The sequence below is a fragment of the Gekko japonicus genome, unplaced genomic scaffold (assembly GCF_001447785.1).
Source record: "Gekko japonicus isolate JY-2015 unplaced genomic scaffold, Gekko_japonicus_V1.1 scaffold1099, whole genome shotgun sequence".
Taxonomy (NCBI): Eukaryota; Metazoa; Chordata; class Lepidosauria; order Squamata; family Gekkonidae; genus Gekko; species Gekko japonicus.
The window spans coordinates 88,377-106,290 of NW_015174874.1; the positions used below are offsets into that span (position 1 = coordinate 88,377).

Sequence of the window (17,914 nt, forward strand, 5' to 3'; positions counted from 1 at the left end):
AGAGAGAGAGAGAGAGAGAGAGAGAGAGAGAGAGAGAGAGAGAGAGGTTGTCAGGTCTAACCTTGCCTGCAGCAGGGGGCTTCTGGATCCTCGTCAGGACTTTTCTGCTGTGCATGCAAAGACATCATTGGTAGTGATGTCATCATGCTGGGCCATTGTGCAGTGACGCTCTAGCATTTGGGGCAAAAACCCTATGGTAGCAATAGAGTTTCTCCCCAAAGGCTATAGCGTGTCACCGTGCAATGGCCCCAACGTGATGACATCACTACCAGTGATGTCTTCGCGCGTGCAGCAGAAAGAGCCAGTTTGGTGTAGTGATTAGGAGCGTGGACTCTAATCTGGGAGAACCAGGTTTGATTCCCCACTCCTCCACATGCAGCTGCTGACCTTGGGTCAGTTACAAGTTCTTTCAGAGCTCTCATGAGCAGTTCTCAAAAGAGCTCTCTCAGCCCCACCTATCTCACAGGGTGTCTGTTGTGGGGAAGGGAAGGGAAAGGAGATTGTAAGCCACTGTGAGACTCCTTTGGATAGTGAAGGGTGGGGTATAAATCCAAACTCCTCTTCTTCTTCTACTGGTGACGTCATTGCGTCAGCAGTGTCCCCATGGAACACTGCTGTTCGGGGTGGGGTTTCCCCACCGGCCAGTTGGCTGGCGGAGTGAGGCCACCGAAATCAGGGGATCCCCTGGCCTGATCGGGGGGGATGGCAACCCTAACACACAGACACACAGACACACACACACACAATGTTTTTCTTTAAAACAGGTGCAATCGAATCTGAATTTTATTCTTTTCCAGTTCAAAGAAAGTCAGTGGTGCCATCAGTGCAGGATTTAGAAGTGCAAGTTGTAGGCCCCAGGCACTATGTGTTGGGGGTGTGTGTGTAAATGAAACCACAGCTAGAGATGAATGAGCTCCACCTTATTCATTATCCTGATTTGGATCTGGATCACATCATCTAGGGAGAAAGGACTTCATCCTCTCCCTCCGTGTCCCCTTCCCATGTTAAACCCTTTCAAACGTTATGTATTTCTGTGGGACAGTCCCTCTTCCAAGGAATCTGCCTTAAACTTCTCTCACTGATTCTGCACGCACCTCAATTAGGTAATAAAACTGAGAAATATGAAAAGTCACCCTGGAACAGTTATGAGGACAAAGACAGTCATCAGGGTTCCTACAAAGGTGGGACAGACATCTGTGTGGTAAGGTGGTCTATCACAAGGCAGGAAAGGAGCTAGAAAAAGAGAGACCAACATAAGATATACAATAAAACTGGATTACAAAATTAGGAAACCGTGCAAGACTTGATATGACGGACCCCTGTATCTCTCCAACTGTCTGGCAGATTTTTCCTGCCAAAACTTCAGTTCCCCTCAGTGTCTGAGTCGCCTTACAGTAGCATGTATAACTTCTCTTTCCATTTTATACAAACTTGAAGCTGTCCCACGCTTTGTTTAGCTATGGGTTTAGGCATTAGACCCAGTACAGGAACTTGAAGGAAAGACAGGAGCTGTCCTGTTTTATAAACCTTTGTGAAATGCCACTTGAGGCAAATTAACTTTCAAAAACAGAATAAAGGTTTTATTAAAGAGGCAGGGAATATATGTATAGTAGGAATATTCAAGGTTTTGAGATTGCTGAGGTAAAAACTTTCTAATATATACAGAGATGAATTCTTAGAACATTCAAAAGAGTGTATTTGTAGTTTTGTTTCAAGGTTTTCTAGTTCTTTCTTTGTGAGGTACTTTGTTTTGTATATTTCAGCACTAACACAATTCTTATTAATGTTACTTCTGGAGGACAGCATTTGCTTAAAGTTGCTAGATTTCTTCCTTCAGAGTTCTAGGTTTTCCTTTAGATATTACAGCTTTTCACTAACTCCTGAGATGTCCACGCTTCTCCCCTTTATCACAGGGTTCTCTCCTCGGCCCCTTTCACTGGCAGGAAGTTATTCTCCCTGTCCCTAAGAAGCAATAACTCCTTTTACTATTTGGCTTGTATGGGAGTTCTCTCTAACTACTCAGACCTTCTGCCAAATCCTTCTCCAGGATCCTCTGTCTGTATAAGGCTGTTCTGTAACTTTCCTGACTGAGAATCATCTTTTCCCTCCAGATCAGCTGTTTTATTTCCTCTCTCAGCTGATGCTGGCCAATCAGGAGTGAGTAGAGCAGCCAATCACATAAGCTCTTCTCTCCAGGAAAGATTAACTCATGAACTCCCTGACTCTCTGACACAAGCAGCATTTTTAAAAGCCCTGCTTTTCTTTGCAATCCGTCGCACTTGACATATCAAAAAGAATGTGAAAATTGGATTACAAAAAATTTAAAAAACAGGGCAACAAGAACAAGCGGAAATATACAATAAACAGTGTAATGAGTGGGAAATGCCCTGGTCTCTCATGCTTCCTGATGAGTCTCCATAGATGGATCATCAGTGTCTGTGTGGATGACCTTTCTTCCAGTAAACACTGGGATTTGGCAGCAGCTGGGTTGGCGTGGGGGAGGCAAAGGAAGGGGAGAATGTGCTCTTGCATTTCTAGCAGTTTCTCCTTCTTTCCTGCTCTTTGTTCAGTCCTCTGCCATAGTTGACTGGTGGCATATGACACATCCCACATACCAGATGAAACACAAATACTGCCGACACACATTTCTGTTAGTAGCTGCCATTCTAGGCTGGGGGAGAAAGAATCTGCTCTCCCAAAGCCTAGTGCCAAAAAGCTGCACTCCTCATAGGCAGCAAACAAAAAACACCCCTTCTAAGTCCTCATGATTGGGAACATTTGAAAAAGCAGCAATCCCAATCACAGGGAGGGAGTCTATGTGCCTGCATTTGCAACATGTGTGGGTCCCATGCTCATGAGCCAACGAGCATTTGAAGGTGCACGGTGGGGCCAGGGTCCTTTTGTCTACTCCCCCTCTATGCATGTTGATTTCAATGAAATCATGTATGGTGAGGTGTCAGGGTCTGCTCCAACCCATCCTCATTGGAAGAGGAGGCAGATTCCTTGGAAGAGGGAGACTTCACAAGGGAAGAAAAGCCACTTGTTACACCACAAGCTCCTTCCCCCCATCCCGGATCCTCAGGAGAAGACCACCTGCTTTCTCTTTGACAACCAGTTCCCATCCAAGAGCCTGAGGTTCAGGCTGATAAGCCGTGGCTCCCATCCAAGAGCCAGAGGCGTGGGCATGAAGCCCCCAAGTGGCCCCTTCTACCACCAATTCCCTTGCATAGCCTCTTCCAAGAGCTAAGGAGGTAGACAATCAGGGATGAAGCCTAGGCCAGGCAGAGGAGTGTACACCTGGCAGCTCGAGGCATCCGGTATTCTGACACAGGACAGCACCCCTTTGCAAGATCCAGGATTCATATCTGGCTACAGGAAGAGATGGGGTCCTCAGCTCCTATGTAAGCCTTTGCTGGTCCAATAGCTGCCCAACCTCAGTTGTGTGAAACCCTGGACAGCTGCTTGCAGCAAGGATCCTGCTAACCAGCTCCTGCCTCAAAGTTCACCCCCAGCTTGGTCTGATCCTGTCCTCCCACCAGGTATTCCTGATCAGGTAGAGAATGGGACAAGAGCTTGTGTCCTTGAGAATGGTGCCAAAAATGCCACAAAAATTATTGAATGGCGCAATCCTAAGCAGAGTTACACCCCGGAAGTCAATGGGCTGGAATTCTGATTAGCAGTGAGCTTCAAAACCCTATTCAAGCATAACATGATATTTCCTTGCATTGCTGCTTTTAATCTGAAAGCTTGCAGGTCTAATCAGCTAACACTAGAGATATGAACTTCTGGAGGCAGAGAAACACTACAGACAGGCACTGAACCTTGTGTGTTCGAATGCATCATGAGGACCCATCCCTCTGATAAAGACCATCAGCAGCCACAAATCATGGCTGAGTCAGGGTTAGTGGTTCCCACATCCTCATTTTACCCAAACATGCCTTTGCCATGAGTTCTAGCCCACCCACACAATGAATTATAGAAAGATTGGCCGGCATTTCCTTCAGTGTCTACAAAGAGCCAGTCTTATCCTTGGACACATATGTTGCCCTTTAACAAACATGTTTGCCTGCATCCCATCCATTTGCCATGTCCCTCCCTGGCTAATAGTTGAAAAGCAAACTTCTTTAGCTGTGTAAGAATGTTTAATGGGAAGAACAGATGAAACCCGTTGGCTGATCGCAAAGTTTTGTTTTTTAAAGGAAGCCACTGAATCATTACTGGCATCACCCTGAAGTCTTTGGAGGGCTTCCTTGTGTATTACAAAATTGGTACCTGTGAGCCCTCAGTGATGATCCTAATACATGTATATGCATGAATTTACACATACATTAACAAGTTTTTCTGAACATACTATTTTGATGAGAAAATCACAGTTTCTGACATGGGTTCTCCCTATTCAAGATGAAACAGGAGGAGCCATGGCTGGGGGGGAGACTGTTAACTCACTCGTCAATCATCTGCTTTGTTGCCATCTCCAGTTAAAAGAATCAAGTAGATAGTAATGTGGAAGACCTTTGTCTGGGACCCTGGAGGGCTGCTGCCTATCAGAGTAGATGGTACTGGCACTGAGAGACAAAAGGTCTGATTCACTAGAAGGCACCTTTATGTGTTCAAATACAACTGACTCCCCCCACCCTCATATACTAGTGACATTCGATAGCATCAGCACCATTAACATTTATGCCAGTTTGTGTGTCAACGGCACATAAATGGTGCAGAAATGACAAAGTGATGCTGTGAAAGAATCCAGGACACTCAAAACAGAAGTGGGTGGTACAAAAAGGATGACAGCAGCAATATTTAAAACCCCAAAGAAAGAAGAAGAGCCGTGTAAAAATGGTAGCAATATCATCAGAACGGGACAGTTGCCTTTTGAAATGTGAAAGGAATGGGACTGTGCTTTTAGCATGCAGAGCTAGTAGGGAAACCCAGTTAATTGTTTCTCACAAAATATATGTGGATCAGTGCGCTGGTCAGTGACATAGAAGCTCTGGAGGAATAATCGCAAGAGATCTGAAACACGGGGGGGGGGACTGCCCCCCCCTTCCTAACTTGTCCTTCAGCATTAAAGAATAGGTTCGGTCATATAAACAGTGAGAATCGGTCAGCCAGTGATATTAAATCAGCACTGTAGTTTTTTGCTGTTCACTTGTCTATGTCATTATTGAGGTTATTTCACACATGCACATTTTCACACAGCCTTATGGGGCTACAATACCCCCACCCCCCACATAATTTAGTTACCATTAGTGACCCTCAGGGAGGATTGATTCCATCTCCTGTGCAGGTGCTAAACAACTTTGTAAAGCAGGAAGGAAATGAATTCAAAACCCCATGGCTACTGCATAGCTGCAAAGGTGTTTGATTGCCATTTGAGGCTGACTGCAGTAAACCAAATAGATCAGAGGATTGGCTCATAAGTGATCATAGCTGTTGAGCACAGGTTGTTTGCTTTACAACACATTCACCATGAAATTCGTGGCATTCCTATTTCTCATTACCACAACATTTAAGAACCATAATACTAAACGGGGCATTAGAGAGGCATACGGTGTGCGTTGAATGACAATGACACTCAGGCTCAGCACATAAAAAGGAAAATATAAGCCTGACAGGGAAGAATACAGGTGAACAAAGATGACATTTCCAGAGATAACGTCCTTCCCAAATCTCCCTCTTCACAGTCCTCATAGGCCTCTTTGCCAGTGGAATGCGGCATAAAATACCTCTTTCCACACTGGCTCCAGGAGTTTGCCATCATTTCCCACAGCAAACGTAACAAACCTGCTGTCAAAAGCTGCAGCCAGAAGCTCCTCTTCCTTCCTAGCCGTGGGTGCATCAGGTCGTTCCAAGGTCATGCTTGCACAGAACTTCCGTTAGAGAGAACTTCCAGAAAGTCAGCCAAGCTTTGTTGAAGGCTGAGAGTTGGCAGAAAGACTCTGGAGCAAGAATCTGCTTTTTGTAACTCTGCCAGAAGCAGAACAAGCCACCAAAATGAGTCAGGCAAGGGGGCAGGTTAGTGGGGGAAATGAAAAGTTTCAGAAAACGTGTAGGCTCTTGGAACTGAAAAGTGTATTTATTATATATCTCCTTTCCAGACTGTGGCTCAAACTAGACATAACGTTTTTAGTGAATCAGGCTGAGGAAAACCCATTTTCCCCCTAGTTACTCTAACCCTGTGCACTATATGAAAGCACCTTTAAAGTCTCTTAGGCATATATCTAAAAAACGAAACAGGAATTGGGGGGGTATAATTCACACACACACACACACACACACACACACAAACCTTTATTGGCATTGAAAGCACAAAACATGGGAATACAGCAAAATACTAAGATACATCAGTCACTTACACTTGGCTATTCAAACCTCGTCTTCTGGGATGGTGGTAAAGGGACGGTGTGAAAGCTATCTGCTGAAATCATCTTCTGCATACCCCCATCTTTGGAGATTAGGTGGATGGTGTCTAGGGGTACTGTTCTGGCACCATGGATGTGCAGTACCCTCCTATGAAAACTCCCTGTGTCAGGCAATTTTTTTTCCTAGGAAGGGGATCTAACAACCCTCTTTAGCTTGCATTGTCTCTTCGCCTAGTGCATTAACTGAAATTTTATCTCCAGTGTTGTTAGCATAATGACTCTATCATTTTTTTCCCTTGTGTGGTCTTTGCTTCATCATTTCTGCCCTTACTCTCCAGAAGGGGGATTCAAAATGTGCATTTCCCTTTGAATACTGAGTCTCTTCCAACACACACAGGCATTGCTGTAGCCTTGGGATAAGGGGGAGGATCAATGTAATACCCTAAATAAGAATAAGCTCAAGAAAAAAACAAACCTACTTTCTGTTTCTTCATGGGAAATGCGCTGTATGAAGTGACCTTATGCAAGGAGCAGATACAAGTTCCAATATTTCCCCACCTAGGGCTGCCAATTCCCCCCGGGGGGCGGATTTCCCCCCGCTTTGGAGGCCTGATTTCCGCCCCCGCGGAATCGAGCCCCAGGGGAAACCCCACCCCCGCGTGCACGTCACAGGCAATCGACGTCATGACGCCGGGTACGCTGTGGGCGGGGCCACAGCCATTTGAGGGGAAAACTATGTTTTCCCCTGAAATGGCTGTGGCCCCGCCCCCAGCGTACCCGGCGTCATGACGTCACTTGCTTGTGACGTGCATGCGGCACGCGCTCCGGGAGCCACCCCAGAGTCCCCCGCCAGCGAGGTAAGTCAATTTGGCAACCCTATCCCCACCAGAAGAGTAGTAGTGATCCAAATGCTTTCTGGATTTCTTGGGAAAGACTGAATGGATTACAGAGGAACTGGACAGACCAAAACAGAGCACCCATAGCCTGCTGTGTGGGAGTGGAAAAGAAATTATTTATTTATTTATATTTACATTTATACCCTGCCCACCCTGTAAACAGGCTCTCGGCGGCTTACAGAAGACGGCCAACAGGCCAATATAAATAAAACAATAAAAATATTAAAATCCCTTAAAAACAATATTAACAATAAAATGCTTGCTACATCAGAGTAACTTTAAGATGAATGGCTTGTGTCTGCATTCCTTCTGTCTTCGGGTCTTAAAATCAGTCCCACGGTCCAGATGTTCGCCGGTGAGGCTCAGAGCGGGCCAGTCCAATATTCCGGATTGATGGTAACTGTGGTGGTGACTCCTATTTGAAAGCCTGGCGGAAGAGCTCCGTCTTGCAGGCCCTGCGGAACTGTGAGAGGTCCCGCAGGGCCCTGATCTCATCCGGGAGCTTGTTCCACCAGCAAGGAGCCGCCACTGAAAATGCCCTGGCCCTGGTAATGGCAAGTCTCGCCTCCTTGGGGCCCAGGATAGACGTTGTTGGGCCCTAGACCGTAGTGCTCTCTGGGGCACAATGCGGAAAGGCGGTCCCTCAGGTAAGCCGGACCCTGGCCATATAGGGCTTTAAAGGTAAGCACCAGCACCTCGAAGCGAATCCGGTAAGCAATTGGCAGCCAGTGCAGCAGCCTAAGCACAGGCTGGATGTGCTCCCAACGCGGGAGGCCCATCAACAGCCTGGCCACGGCATTCTGCACCAGCCGCAGCTTCCAGATTTGGGACAAGGGCAGCCCCATGTAGAGAGCGTTACAGTAATCCAATCTCGAGGTGACCGTCGCATGGATCACCGTAGCCAGGTCGCAGCGGTCGAGGAAGGGAACCAACTGCCAAACCAGCCGAAGATGGTAAAAGGCCAATTTTTCAGTGGCCCCTACCTGGGCCTCCATCGTCAGAAGGGGATCCAGGCGCACTCCCAAGCTCCTAACCTCCAACGCTGGCACTAATAGCGCCCCATCAAAGGTTGGGAGCGGGAGCCCCAACCCCTTACTGCCACGACTCAGGCATAGGACCTCCATCTTCGCCGGATTCAGTTTCAACCAGCTCAGCCTGAGCCAACCAGCCGCGGCCTGCAACGCCCAGTCCAGATCTTCCAGTCTGGAGTCCGACTGGCCGCCCAACATCAGATAGAGCTGGGTGTCAGCGTATGGCCTTTGGAAATGTCTGCCGGGACCATTTTCCATGTCTGCCGGGACCATCTTCCATGGAATTGTGCAATAGCCTTTGCCGGGAAAAGGGGATGACGAAGGCAGAGGGGAAAGGGGAAGGCCAGACAGCCTCTGTGTCTAAAGGATGCAGAGCTAAATATAGGATCCAAGAGAGAAGTGAACAAGGAGCCACTGAAGTGACAAGAGCCCAGTAATGCCGGAGCCGGGCCAAAAGAAGGCCTTTTGTGCTCTGTCAAAGGGACACATGAGAGAGTCTGCAGATAGAGCATTTGTCTCTTGCTCCACATGGAAATCAGAGATGGTAAAGAGGTGGGGGGACTGTTTCCTGCAGTCTACTGTGCTCCCTGAGTCAATGACCCCAGCTTGTGCACTTTGTTTTAATTCCAGTTTTGGACAACCACAATTAATCTAATATGTCAGGGTTACAACATGTTTTTTTTATTCCAATAGAAAAACTTCATTAAGAGACCGAGGTCCCCACACAACAAGAGCAAGTACGAACTTTCTCGAGCTGACTGTTCGTTTCGACCTTTGTCTTCGTCAGATGTCCTATTAAAGATACATATTCTTAATAACAGGGAAACAACAGTGAGAAGAGTTCTACATTATAATCTTTTTTCATTCTATTGGAATTCTATTTTTTATTCTATTGGAATAAAAAATATCAATTTTGAATATACTGTTAAAGTATAAAGAACTTGTTCAGCAATATGTTGATTTTGTACTGATATATTATTGCTGGGTCCTTTGTTGAATACTTAGGGTTACAACATGGACAAGGATCTATGGGTGAACATACATAAGACCCTTTTTCTCATGCTGAGGACGAATGGAGTGTTACCTCCCCAGACATACCTGTGCTAAACTCAAACTCTACAGCAGACTCAGAAGGACTGGCAACCAGAAAGGCAGTAAGACCAGGGTCCAACACCCCACATTGGTCTGTCACAAGCAGGCAACATGGAGCCAGAAAAGACTCCATATTGAACCAGCCTGACAGGCTCAGGAGGAACCGAGCAAAACAGGAGTACTGTGAGCAAGCACATGCACAGGATCCTATGACTGATATAATTAACAGAGATAGCCAGTCTCACCATTCTACTAATCCCTAATCCTATCTTCTCTGACCCTGGCACCACCCTGGTAAACTACACTGTCTCCTTCGAAGTAATTCTGAAGATCTAGCAGCCTTCCCCACTCAACATCGAACCACTAACACATAGAAATGCAAAAACTTGTGACTTTCCCAACTTTGGAAGTCTAAACCAAGCATCATGCATGTACCCAACTTAATCTGGCTACTCATTACATCATCTTGCATATATTCCTCTAATAATAGCTGGTACTAGGGCAGGGGCCTTTTCGGTGGCGGCCCCTACCTGGTGGAACGAGCTCCCAGAGGAGATCAGGGCACTGTGGGACCTTTCGCAGTTCCGCAGGGCCTGCAAGATGGAGCTCTTCCACCAGGCATATAATTACGGGCCGCCGCCGTAGTGCACGGCCCGCAAAGTCATCATTGAGCGGCTGCCATAAGAGTGACGTGCAGAATAACATCTAAGCACTTTATGCTGGGAGCTGGAAACCCATCTGAAAGCATTCCTTCTGGTTGAATTTTAATTGCCGCCAGCACTTTGTAATGTATTAATTTTAACTGTTATGTTTTAATTTGTACTATGTATGTTTATATCATGTATTTATGTCATTGGAAGCCACTCTCAGCCTGCTTTGCGGGGAGGGCGGGGTATAAATCTGACAATCAATCAATCAATTTTGGAATGCTGTAAAATTTACAAGGGCTACCACATATAAAGAAAATATTTATAAAATGTTCCATAGATGGCACTGGTCGCCAGATAAAATTGCTAAATATTACCCAAATTTAACGAAAAATTGGTGGAAATGTAAGAAAAACGTGGGAACATACTTTAATATGTGGTGGAGATGTGGGAAAATCCATAAATTTTGGGTTGGGATACAAAAGATAATTCAAGAAATATTGGATATTAATTTACCTTTAAAACCAGAGTTTTTTAAATTAAATATTTTACCAGATGGTTATAATAAATGTGACCTTTATATTATTACATATGTATTGACAACAGCCAGAATTTTGTTAGCAAAAAATTGGATAATGGATAAAATACCATAAAAGGAAGAGCTAATCCAGAGACTGTTGGAGATGGCTGAGATGAATAGACCGAGCAATTTACTCCAAGGAAAAGAGGAAGAAAATCACCTAAAACTTTGGTCAAGAGTGTATAAATGGATACAAAAATGATCGAAAATTTTGACTTTCATGATTATTTGTTAATTCAAGTGGACTATATATATTTTTTCTTTATACAATAAAGTTTTTTAAAAAAAAAAAAATCCTTGTACACGTGTACTGCTCTGCACATCTGCAATCAGACCCAGGCAATCCATGCAACAGGAGCTCCTGCCATTAGCATGCTGCTGAAGGCTGTCCTCTTCCACTTTATGACATAAACAATTCTACTAACTAACCATGGATCCAAGTTTAACTGAGATCTGAAGCTCAAACTGTATGTGATGAATGCTCCCTCTAAGGTGTGGAGTCTTGTGAGCAAAAATTCTACTTTGTGAGCTACTGGCATTAAAGCTGTGAGCGAGCGATTTGGCTACTGCATAAGTTAATTTCCTCTGGAGCCATCCTTCCTGAGCTTTCCCAATCCACACTGATGAACAAGCTCCATGTGCGCTACATATTCTCTGCCGTGGAATGCTTTTCCTTGTGCACTAGCACTTCCATTTGTGCAAGCTCAATGGCTTTCAATGAGTTATTGTGCAAATGGAAATTTTAGTGCAAGAGGAAGCAGAAACCATCTAGTACTGATGAAACCCATTCCTAGGATCCAAGCCTATGTCATCATGTAGAACTGGATTCCAAAGACACTGAATGCCCAGAGGAAACTGAATGCCAGCAATGAAAAGAATATGTGTTGTTCCCTCCCTCACCTTCTCATCATTAGGCATTTTGAACATCAAGCTGTCCCTTAACACAAGCTTTCCTGTTTTATGATCCCCATTGTTAAGGAGTCAAGGCTGTCCTTACCGTAGCTGGAGCTATCAGAAAAAAGCGACAAGAAGCCAGATCTGCACTGTTCTGAGGCCTCGATGTCCATGTCTCCAAAGACTAGGCTGAGGTAGTTCCCAGTAGCCACATGGATCCTCCACTGGCAGGATGTGAAGTTGGGGTAGGTGCCAGGATAATTCTTGGAGGCCAGCGTCCCACTGTAAGGTGTCAGCACAGAGTGACCACAACCATCCCCTGAAAGATAATAAAGTAAGATGAGGAACACCTGCCACAACAGTGACTCAGTCTGGTCAAATGATAGGCAGTTGAATAAGGTGGTCATGACACGCCAGAGTTCTGAGTTGGTAGAATGGGACTGTACTAGTTCAGAATAAGGGTGAGTCTTACCATTGTAACCTCACCTGAGATCATTGTCACAGTCCCTGTTTTTCCTGAGTTCCTACTTCTGGTAATGAGATGAGTGGCCACTAAGGATGGGGCATTTTCTTTCATGGTGCCTTCTTTGTGGAAGGCCCTCCGACAGGTACTAAATCTATTAACTTTCTGGATAACCAGTGCAGTGCAGTGGACTAGGATCTGGGAGACACCCAGGTTTGAATCTCACACTTCACCCGTTTTTTTCCTGAAGCCTTTTTTGTTTTTTCCCCCGAAAAATTGGAAACATTGAAAAAAGAAAAGAAAAAAAAATGATTATGGAACATTTTATTTTAACATGATGAATAAAATATTTTAAGACAAGGTGTTCAAATATTTTCCAAAACATCTCTAAAAAATAAAAAATACGTATGGTATCAGATTGATCTAATTTCTGTGCACTGAGGACAAGCAAGTCCTAGGTTTCAAACTCCAATGCAAGAACAAGATGCATTTCTTCCTTTAGGAGGTGCTATTGTCACAAGAAAAAAAGGTTTCAGTTTTGTTTTTGCATGTGGGTGGGTATTCTGTTTGTAATAATTGTTTGGATACACTATATTTTTAATATGCTAGTTGTGATAATTTCATGCCAAGTAAAAATGTCCATAGTCATATTTTATGTTATATAACAGAATGACTTTCAATCTGGAAAAGAAAAAAGAAGTCCCTAGCATTTTTTCCAATTTTTCCAAAAATTTCCATTTTTTCTGAAAAAAACGGGTTTTTTTCCGAGCTTCAAAATTTCTGGAAATTTTACATTTCTAGGAGAAGCTGCACCCAAAACACCCAAAGGCAAGACTGACTTTGATAAAAATAAAAAGAAGAAGAAACAAGAAGAGAATGTAATTGAGACATAAGCACTTGAAGAGATAATTATTTTGCTTACTTGCTTAGTGCAAATACTTACTGTTATAAACTGAAAAGAAGCTTTACTCATGTATGACTTAATATGAGAAACTTGAATAAGTTTATTACCAGCAATATATATATAACTCCTATTAGCCTTTCTTTTAGTAATGCTGTCCTATCACCAGTAGTCTGTTAGTGTTTACCCACCCCTTGTTTCTATGTAGTGTGTAGTATAAAAGCAATAAAAAATTATATATAAAAAAACTGTGTCGAACGCTGCTGACAGGTCTAACAGCAACAACACTGTTGATCTGCCCTGATCCAAATGCCTCTGGAGGTCATCCGTGAGGGTGACCAGTGCTGTCTCCGTCCCGTGGCCCCGGGCGAAAGTCAGACTGGAAGGGGTCTAGAATGGAAGCATCATCCAAAAAGCCCTGTAACTGAATTCCCACAGCCAAAATGGGCTTGCCACCCAAACAGGGTCGGAGTGAGACATTCAGATGGGCCTTCAAGGCAAGATGGTCCAACCATGGGACTGTCAAAGCAGTAATCCGGTCCACTGTAACCCCCACTGCAAAGATCAAATCAAGTGTGTGCCTATCCCAATGAGTGGGAGTCGTTACAAATTGGGAGAGTCCCAGTGCCGCCATGGACGACACCAGGTCTGTTGCCTGAGTAGAGGCCGCATCATCAACATGGACATTGAACTCACCCAGGACTATCAGTCTAGGTTGTTCCAATGCCCAGCCCAATATGGCCTCCACTAGGGACAGTAGGCTATTGGCTGGTACGTTGGGCAGTCGGTACACCAACCAAATCACTACACTCTCCCTGGCTTCCCACACTAAGCTGACACACTCTATGCCTGTGATCCTTGGTGGCGAGAGTGCCCTGAAGGAGTAAGCCTCCTGAATGAATAAAGCCACTTCCACCCCCTAGTCTGCGATTGGTGAAGGACTGAGAACCCGAGTGGAGCCAGCTGGGAAAGAGCTACTATCTCCTCCTTTCGCACCCAGGTCTCAGTTATGCATGCCAGGTCTACATTCTGCTCCTGCAAAAAGTCCTGAAGGACCGTGGTATTGTTGTTTATAGACCTGGCGTTACACAATGCCAATGTCGGAGGGGGGGGGGCAATCATCCTAGCCCCACTACCTACTGCCTTTGGGATGGGTCACAGGTTGGAAGGGGGCCGAGCTACTCTAATTCTCCATCCACTTCCCTTAACTCCATGCCCGGTCCCACCACTGTACTTTCCCCTCCCCAGGAGCACTGGAATCACTTGCCCAGTCATCATCCCGCCTATTGGTCTTCACCAGCTGTGAACCAGCTGTGAGCCTCAGACCAACTAGGGACTTCAATCAGACCAGACTAGTCTTCGACAACAGATGCTGGCTCCCAGTAACACCTAAATTAGATGTAACACATTCTATAATAGTCGGTTCAATTACATGCCCTCACAATTAATCTAGTAGCCTATGATTGCCTTTTTCTCTCCCCCCCTTTTTTCTCAATTTAGCCAGTAATTCAAGTTTAAATGTAAATAAAGGCTAATACAAATCTATGACACATTTACATCAGGCAACCAGATGAATACCCACTATACTGTGGAAGCTTGTTGGGTGACCTTAGGCCAGTTATACATTCAGAGCCTAAGTCACCTTGTAGTAGTATTTTGATCTTATCACACATTTTCTTGCTGATCATGCATGTTTTCCTGTATTTGTGAGCTCAGACCAGGTTCTACTATTGATCAGCTCCCATTACATAAGGTTTTCTTTTATCTCTGAAAATTAACTACAACAATTATAGAAATACTAGATTTACTGCCTTTTAACAGAGACTAAGAGTTAAGTTTAGCCTTCTAACCTTGCTTGAAAAAATATGAGTACGTATCAGATGTATTTTTAGATGCAGCTGTTTGATTATCTCATCAATAGTTAAGAGCCAATTTATCTAGAAGATGATGATTGCATATTTAAGTTAGGAAACATCTAGCGAAAGATGAGACTGCTATTTTTCTATATAAATGTATTGATGGGATAAGCACATCAGATTTCTCTGGATGGAACTCTCTAAGTAAGAGTGTGGGTGGGTCAGCCAGGCTTGGGTTTGGTGAAAAATTCCTAAAAGCTGTTGTGACAGATTGCACAGAAAATCCGGTTTTAAAATGCTGCTTGTTTCAGAGAAGCTGGGAGATTAGGAATTAATCTTCCCTGGAGTAGAGAGCTTATTTGATAGGCTGCTCTACACATTCTCTGATTGGCCAACATCAGCTGAGAAGAAAGCATAACAGCCGCTGTTCTGGAGGGAAAAGAGAAGAGTTGTCAGTCCCTCAGAGAGACAGGTTTTTGTCTCTAACAGGAGTCAGTATTCTGACAGAAAGATTGTTTTACAGAGAGAAGAGACTTCTTTCCCCTAACAGAGTTAGAACTAATCTGAGGGAGAATTGAGACTCTAGATCCAGAAAGCTACAAACTACTTTACACAGACAAAAATACTGGCAAGGGTGATGTGGCAGTTAGGCTGAAACTCCCAATCAAGCCATGTAGAAAAGAGTTATTGCTTCCTGGGGAAAAGAAGAATAATCCCGACCAGTAAAAGGAGTTGTGCTCTGAGGAGAACTCAGAGTCTGTAGTAGCGGGAATAAGCTGTGGACACCTCAGGAGCAATGCTCCCTCTAAGGTGTAGAGTCTTGTGAGCAAAAATTCTACTTTGTGAGCTACTGGCATTAAAGTTGTGAGCAAGCAATTTGGCTGCTGCATAAATCAGTTTGCTCTGGAGCCATCTTTCTTGAGATAAGACAAAAATGTGTGAGCTGGAGGCTAAAAAACTCATCTTAGAGGGCACACTGCTCAGGAGTTAGTAGAACAGTAATATAAATGGTAACAGCCCAGGACAACTAGTAAACCGGAAAACAGGCTGACACTCAGCACTTAGGATGAAATGAAATACAATTTCTCCACTGTATTTAACAATGTTATTTATAATAGCTAATAACACATCCACATTGTTACATATTCTGTCTTTCATATGCACACCCAAAATATAGGAAAAAAGTGGGTTCAAAAGTACAGGAAAAAAGTGGGTTGACGAAACTCCCCAGAGTTGATTTTCATTTTGTTCACAACTTCATCCAAACATACTGAAGCATCATGGTAGTCTCTCTTGAAAATCTACTATTCATAGTGTCTTCACATGATATTCCATGCCATGATTTCAAATACTAGAATGTATCCTCATCCATTTTACTGGAGAATCTTATCCCGGGCATACAAACAGATCAATTTGCCTTCAAATTGCCTATGCAAATTGATTTGTTGTGCATATGTGTGTGCATATGAAAGACAGAATATGTAACAATGTGGATGTGTTATTAGCTATTATAAATAACACTGTTAAATACAGTGGAGAAATTGTGTTTCATTTCATCCTAAGTGCTGAGTGTCAGCCTGTTTTCCGGTTTACCAGGAGTTAGTAGAAAGCTGTAATTTCTGAAGGGAGAAACCAGATTTCAACAGGAGACATCTAGAGCTATTCTCCAGGAAACTCTATTAAGAATTTATCCTTCAATTTTATCCTGTGTTAGATGCTGTGTTTTTACTATAATTTACTAAGCCAAGTATTTCTGAAGGAGGAAGTTTAAGCAGCAAGGAGTCTCAGAATGGTTTACAATCTCCTTTCCCTTCCCCTCCCCACAACAGACACCCTTTGAGATAGGTGGGGCTGAGAGAGCTCTTTCGAGAACTGCTCTTGAGAGAACAGCTCTGAGAGAACTTGTAACTGACCCAAGGTCACACCAGCAGCTCCATGTGGAGGAGTGGGGAATCAAACCCCCACATTAGAGTCTACACTCTGAACCACTACACCAAACTGGGTCTCTAGCACTGCCCCTAACAAGCAAGAAGGGGCAGAGGTCGGGCAGCCATTCTCTTCCCCTTCACGCCCACCTTATGTGCCATCCTAACAATATGGGCTTCTGCAGCTGAGGCTAATGGTTTGTGTATATTGGGCAATCCAAGACAGGCCACCCAGCCTTATCCAATTGGGCACACAACCTGGAAAGTCTGCCTGGGAGTGCTGCCTCAGATAGCGGCAATGGGTGGCAGGGGTACTGGCAGAGGTACTGGTAGTCCCATATCAGGCTGTTAGCACATGGTGCCTCCTTCCCTTGGGGCAGGGCACTGACCTCAGGTGGAGCCTGGGCTGCCTGGTAGCTGTGCCTAGTGAAACTGCTGGCAAAACACTCATGGCACTTGTTGCCTTGCAGGACGGGAGCACTATGTGGCAGTACCCACGGACAGAGTACAGACAGTCGAAGTGCAGCGCACACAAGTAAGGTGTCAGTGGGATGGGTGTCCTAAAAGGGTATCCCAGCAAATGGAGCCTCCCACCATGCTGATGGGGGGGGGGGGGGGGCCTACTGCTGTCCATCACATTTGCCCTGCCTATGTCTCTGTTTGGCATCTGCGCAGGCTGTAATTCAACAGGAAATATGACATTCCCGGTGCAGTATATGGGCTGGCTGTGGATCCTGCCACTCTGCCATGAGGCTGCCATCTCACCAGTTCAAGCCCACCTCCTGCACCATTCTGGATGCTCAGACAACCTTCTCTCTGCCATGTCTGCACCTCTAAGAGTCATGCCATGATAGAAAGGGCTCTCCAGAGCAGCTTTCAAAAGTCCTGGTGCTGTACTGGACAGAGGAATTTTGCCACCTGCTCATCGGGCCTTGGTACTATTTCCCAGTGGCTATTTGATAAAGTTTGGAGCATTCAAAAGCTGTGTCCCTGTTTGTTTGGGGTTGTGTAGTTGTGGCTTGTCCCCCCAACCTTACCACCCCTTCCCCCTAATGCCACACTACCCTGTGCCCCAATGCCTCCTTGCCCCTGTGAATTTCCGAGGAACTTCCCCAAACAATTTCCTGTTCACACATTTGAGGGGGTGGAAGGCTCCTGCCGGGAGGCATGTTGTTCATCTTCCCAGTGCCACTGGACTTCTATTTTTTATTCAGCTACAAATGACTGATTTCTCTCTCCCCCCCCCCCCAACCGTGGTCCCCATGCC

At 44.9% G+C, this 17,914-nt stretch overlaps 1 protein-coding gene across 1 annotated transcript in view; it reads right to left on the reverse strand.

The window, feature by feature from the left end:
- The window catches only part of LOC107121830 (discoidin, CUB and LCCL domain-containing protein 1-like), a 68,711-nt gene that overhangs the window by 39,240 nt on the left and 11,557 nt on the right, over positions 1–17,914 (reverse strand). Inside the window, exon 2 of the mRNA XM_015424830.1 lies at positions 11,606–11,821. Within this exon, the coding sequence (XP_015280316.1) occupies positions 11,606–11,821 (216 nt within the window). The remainder of the gene's footprint in view (positions 1–11,605; positions 11,822–17,914) is intronic.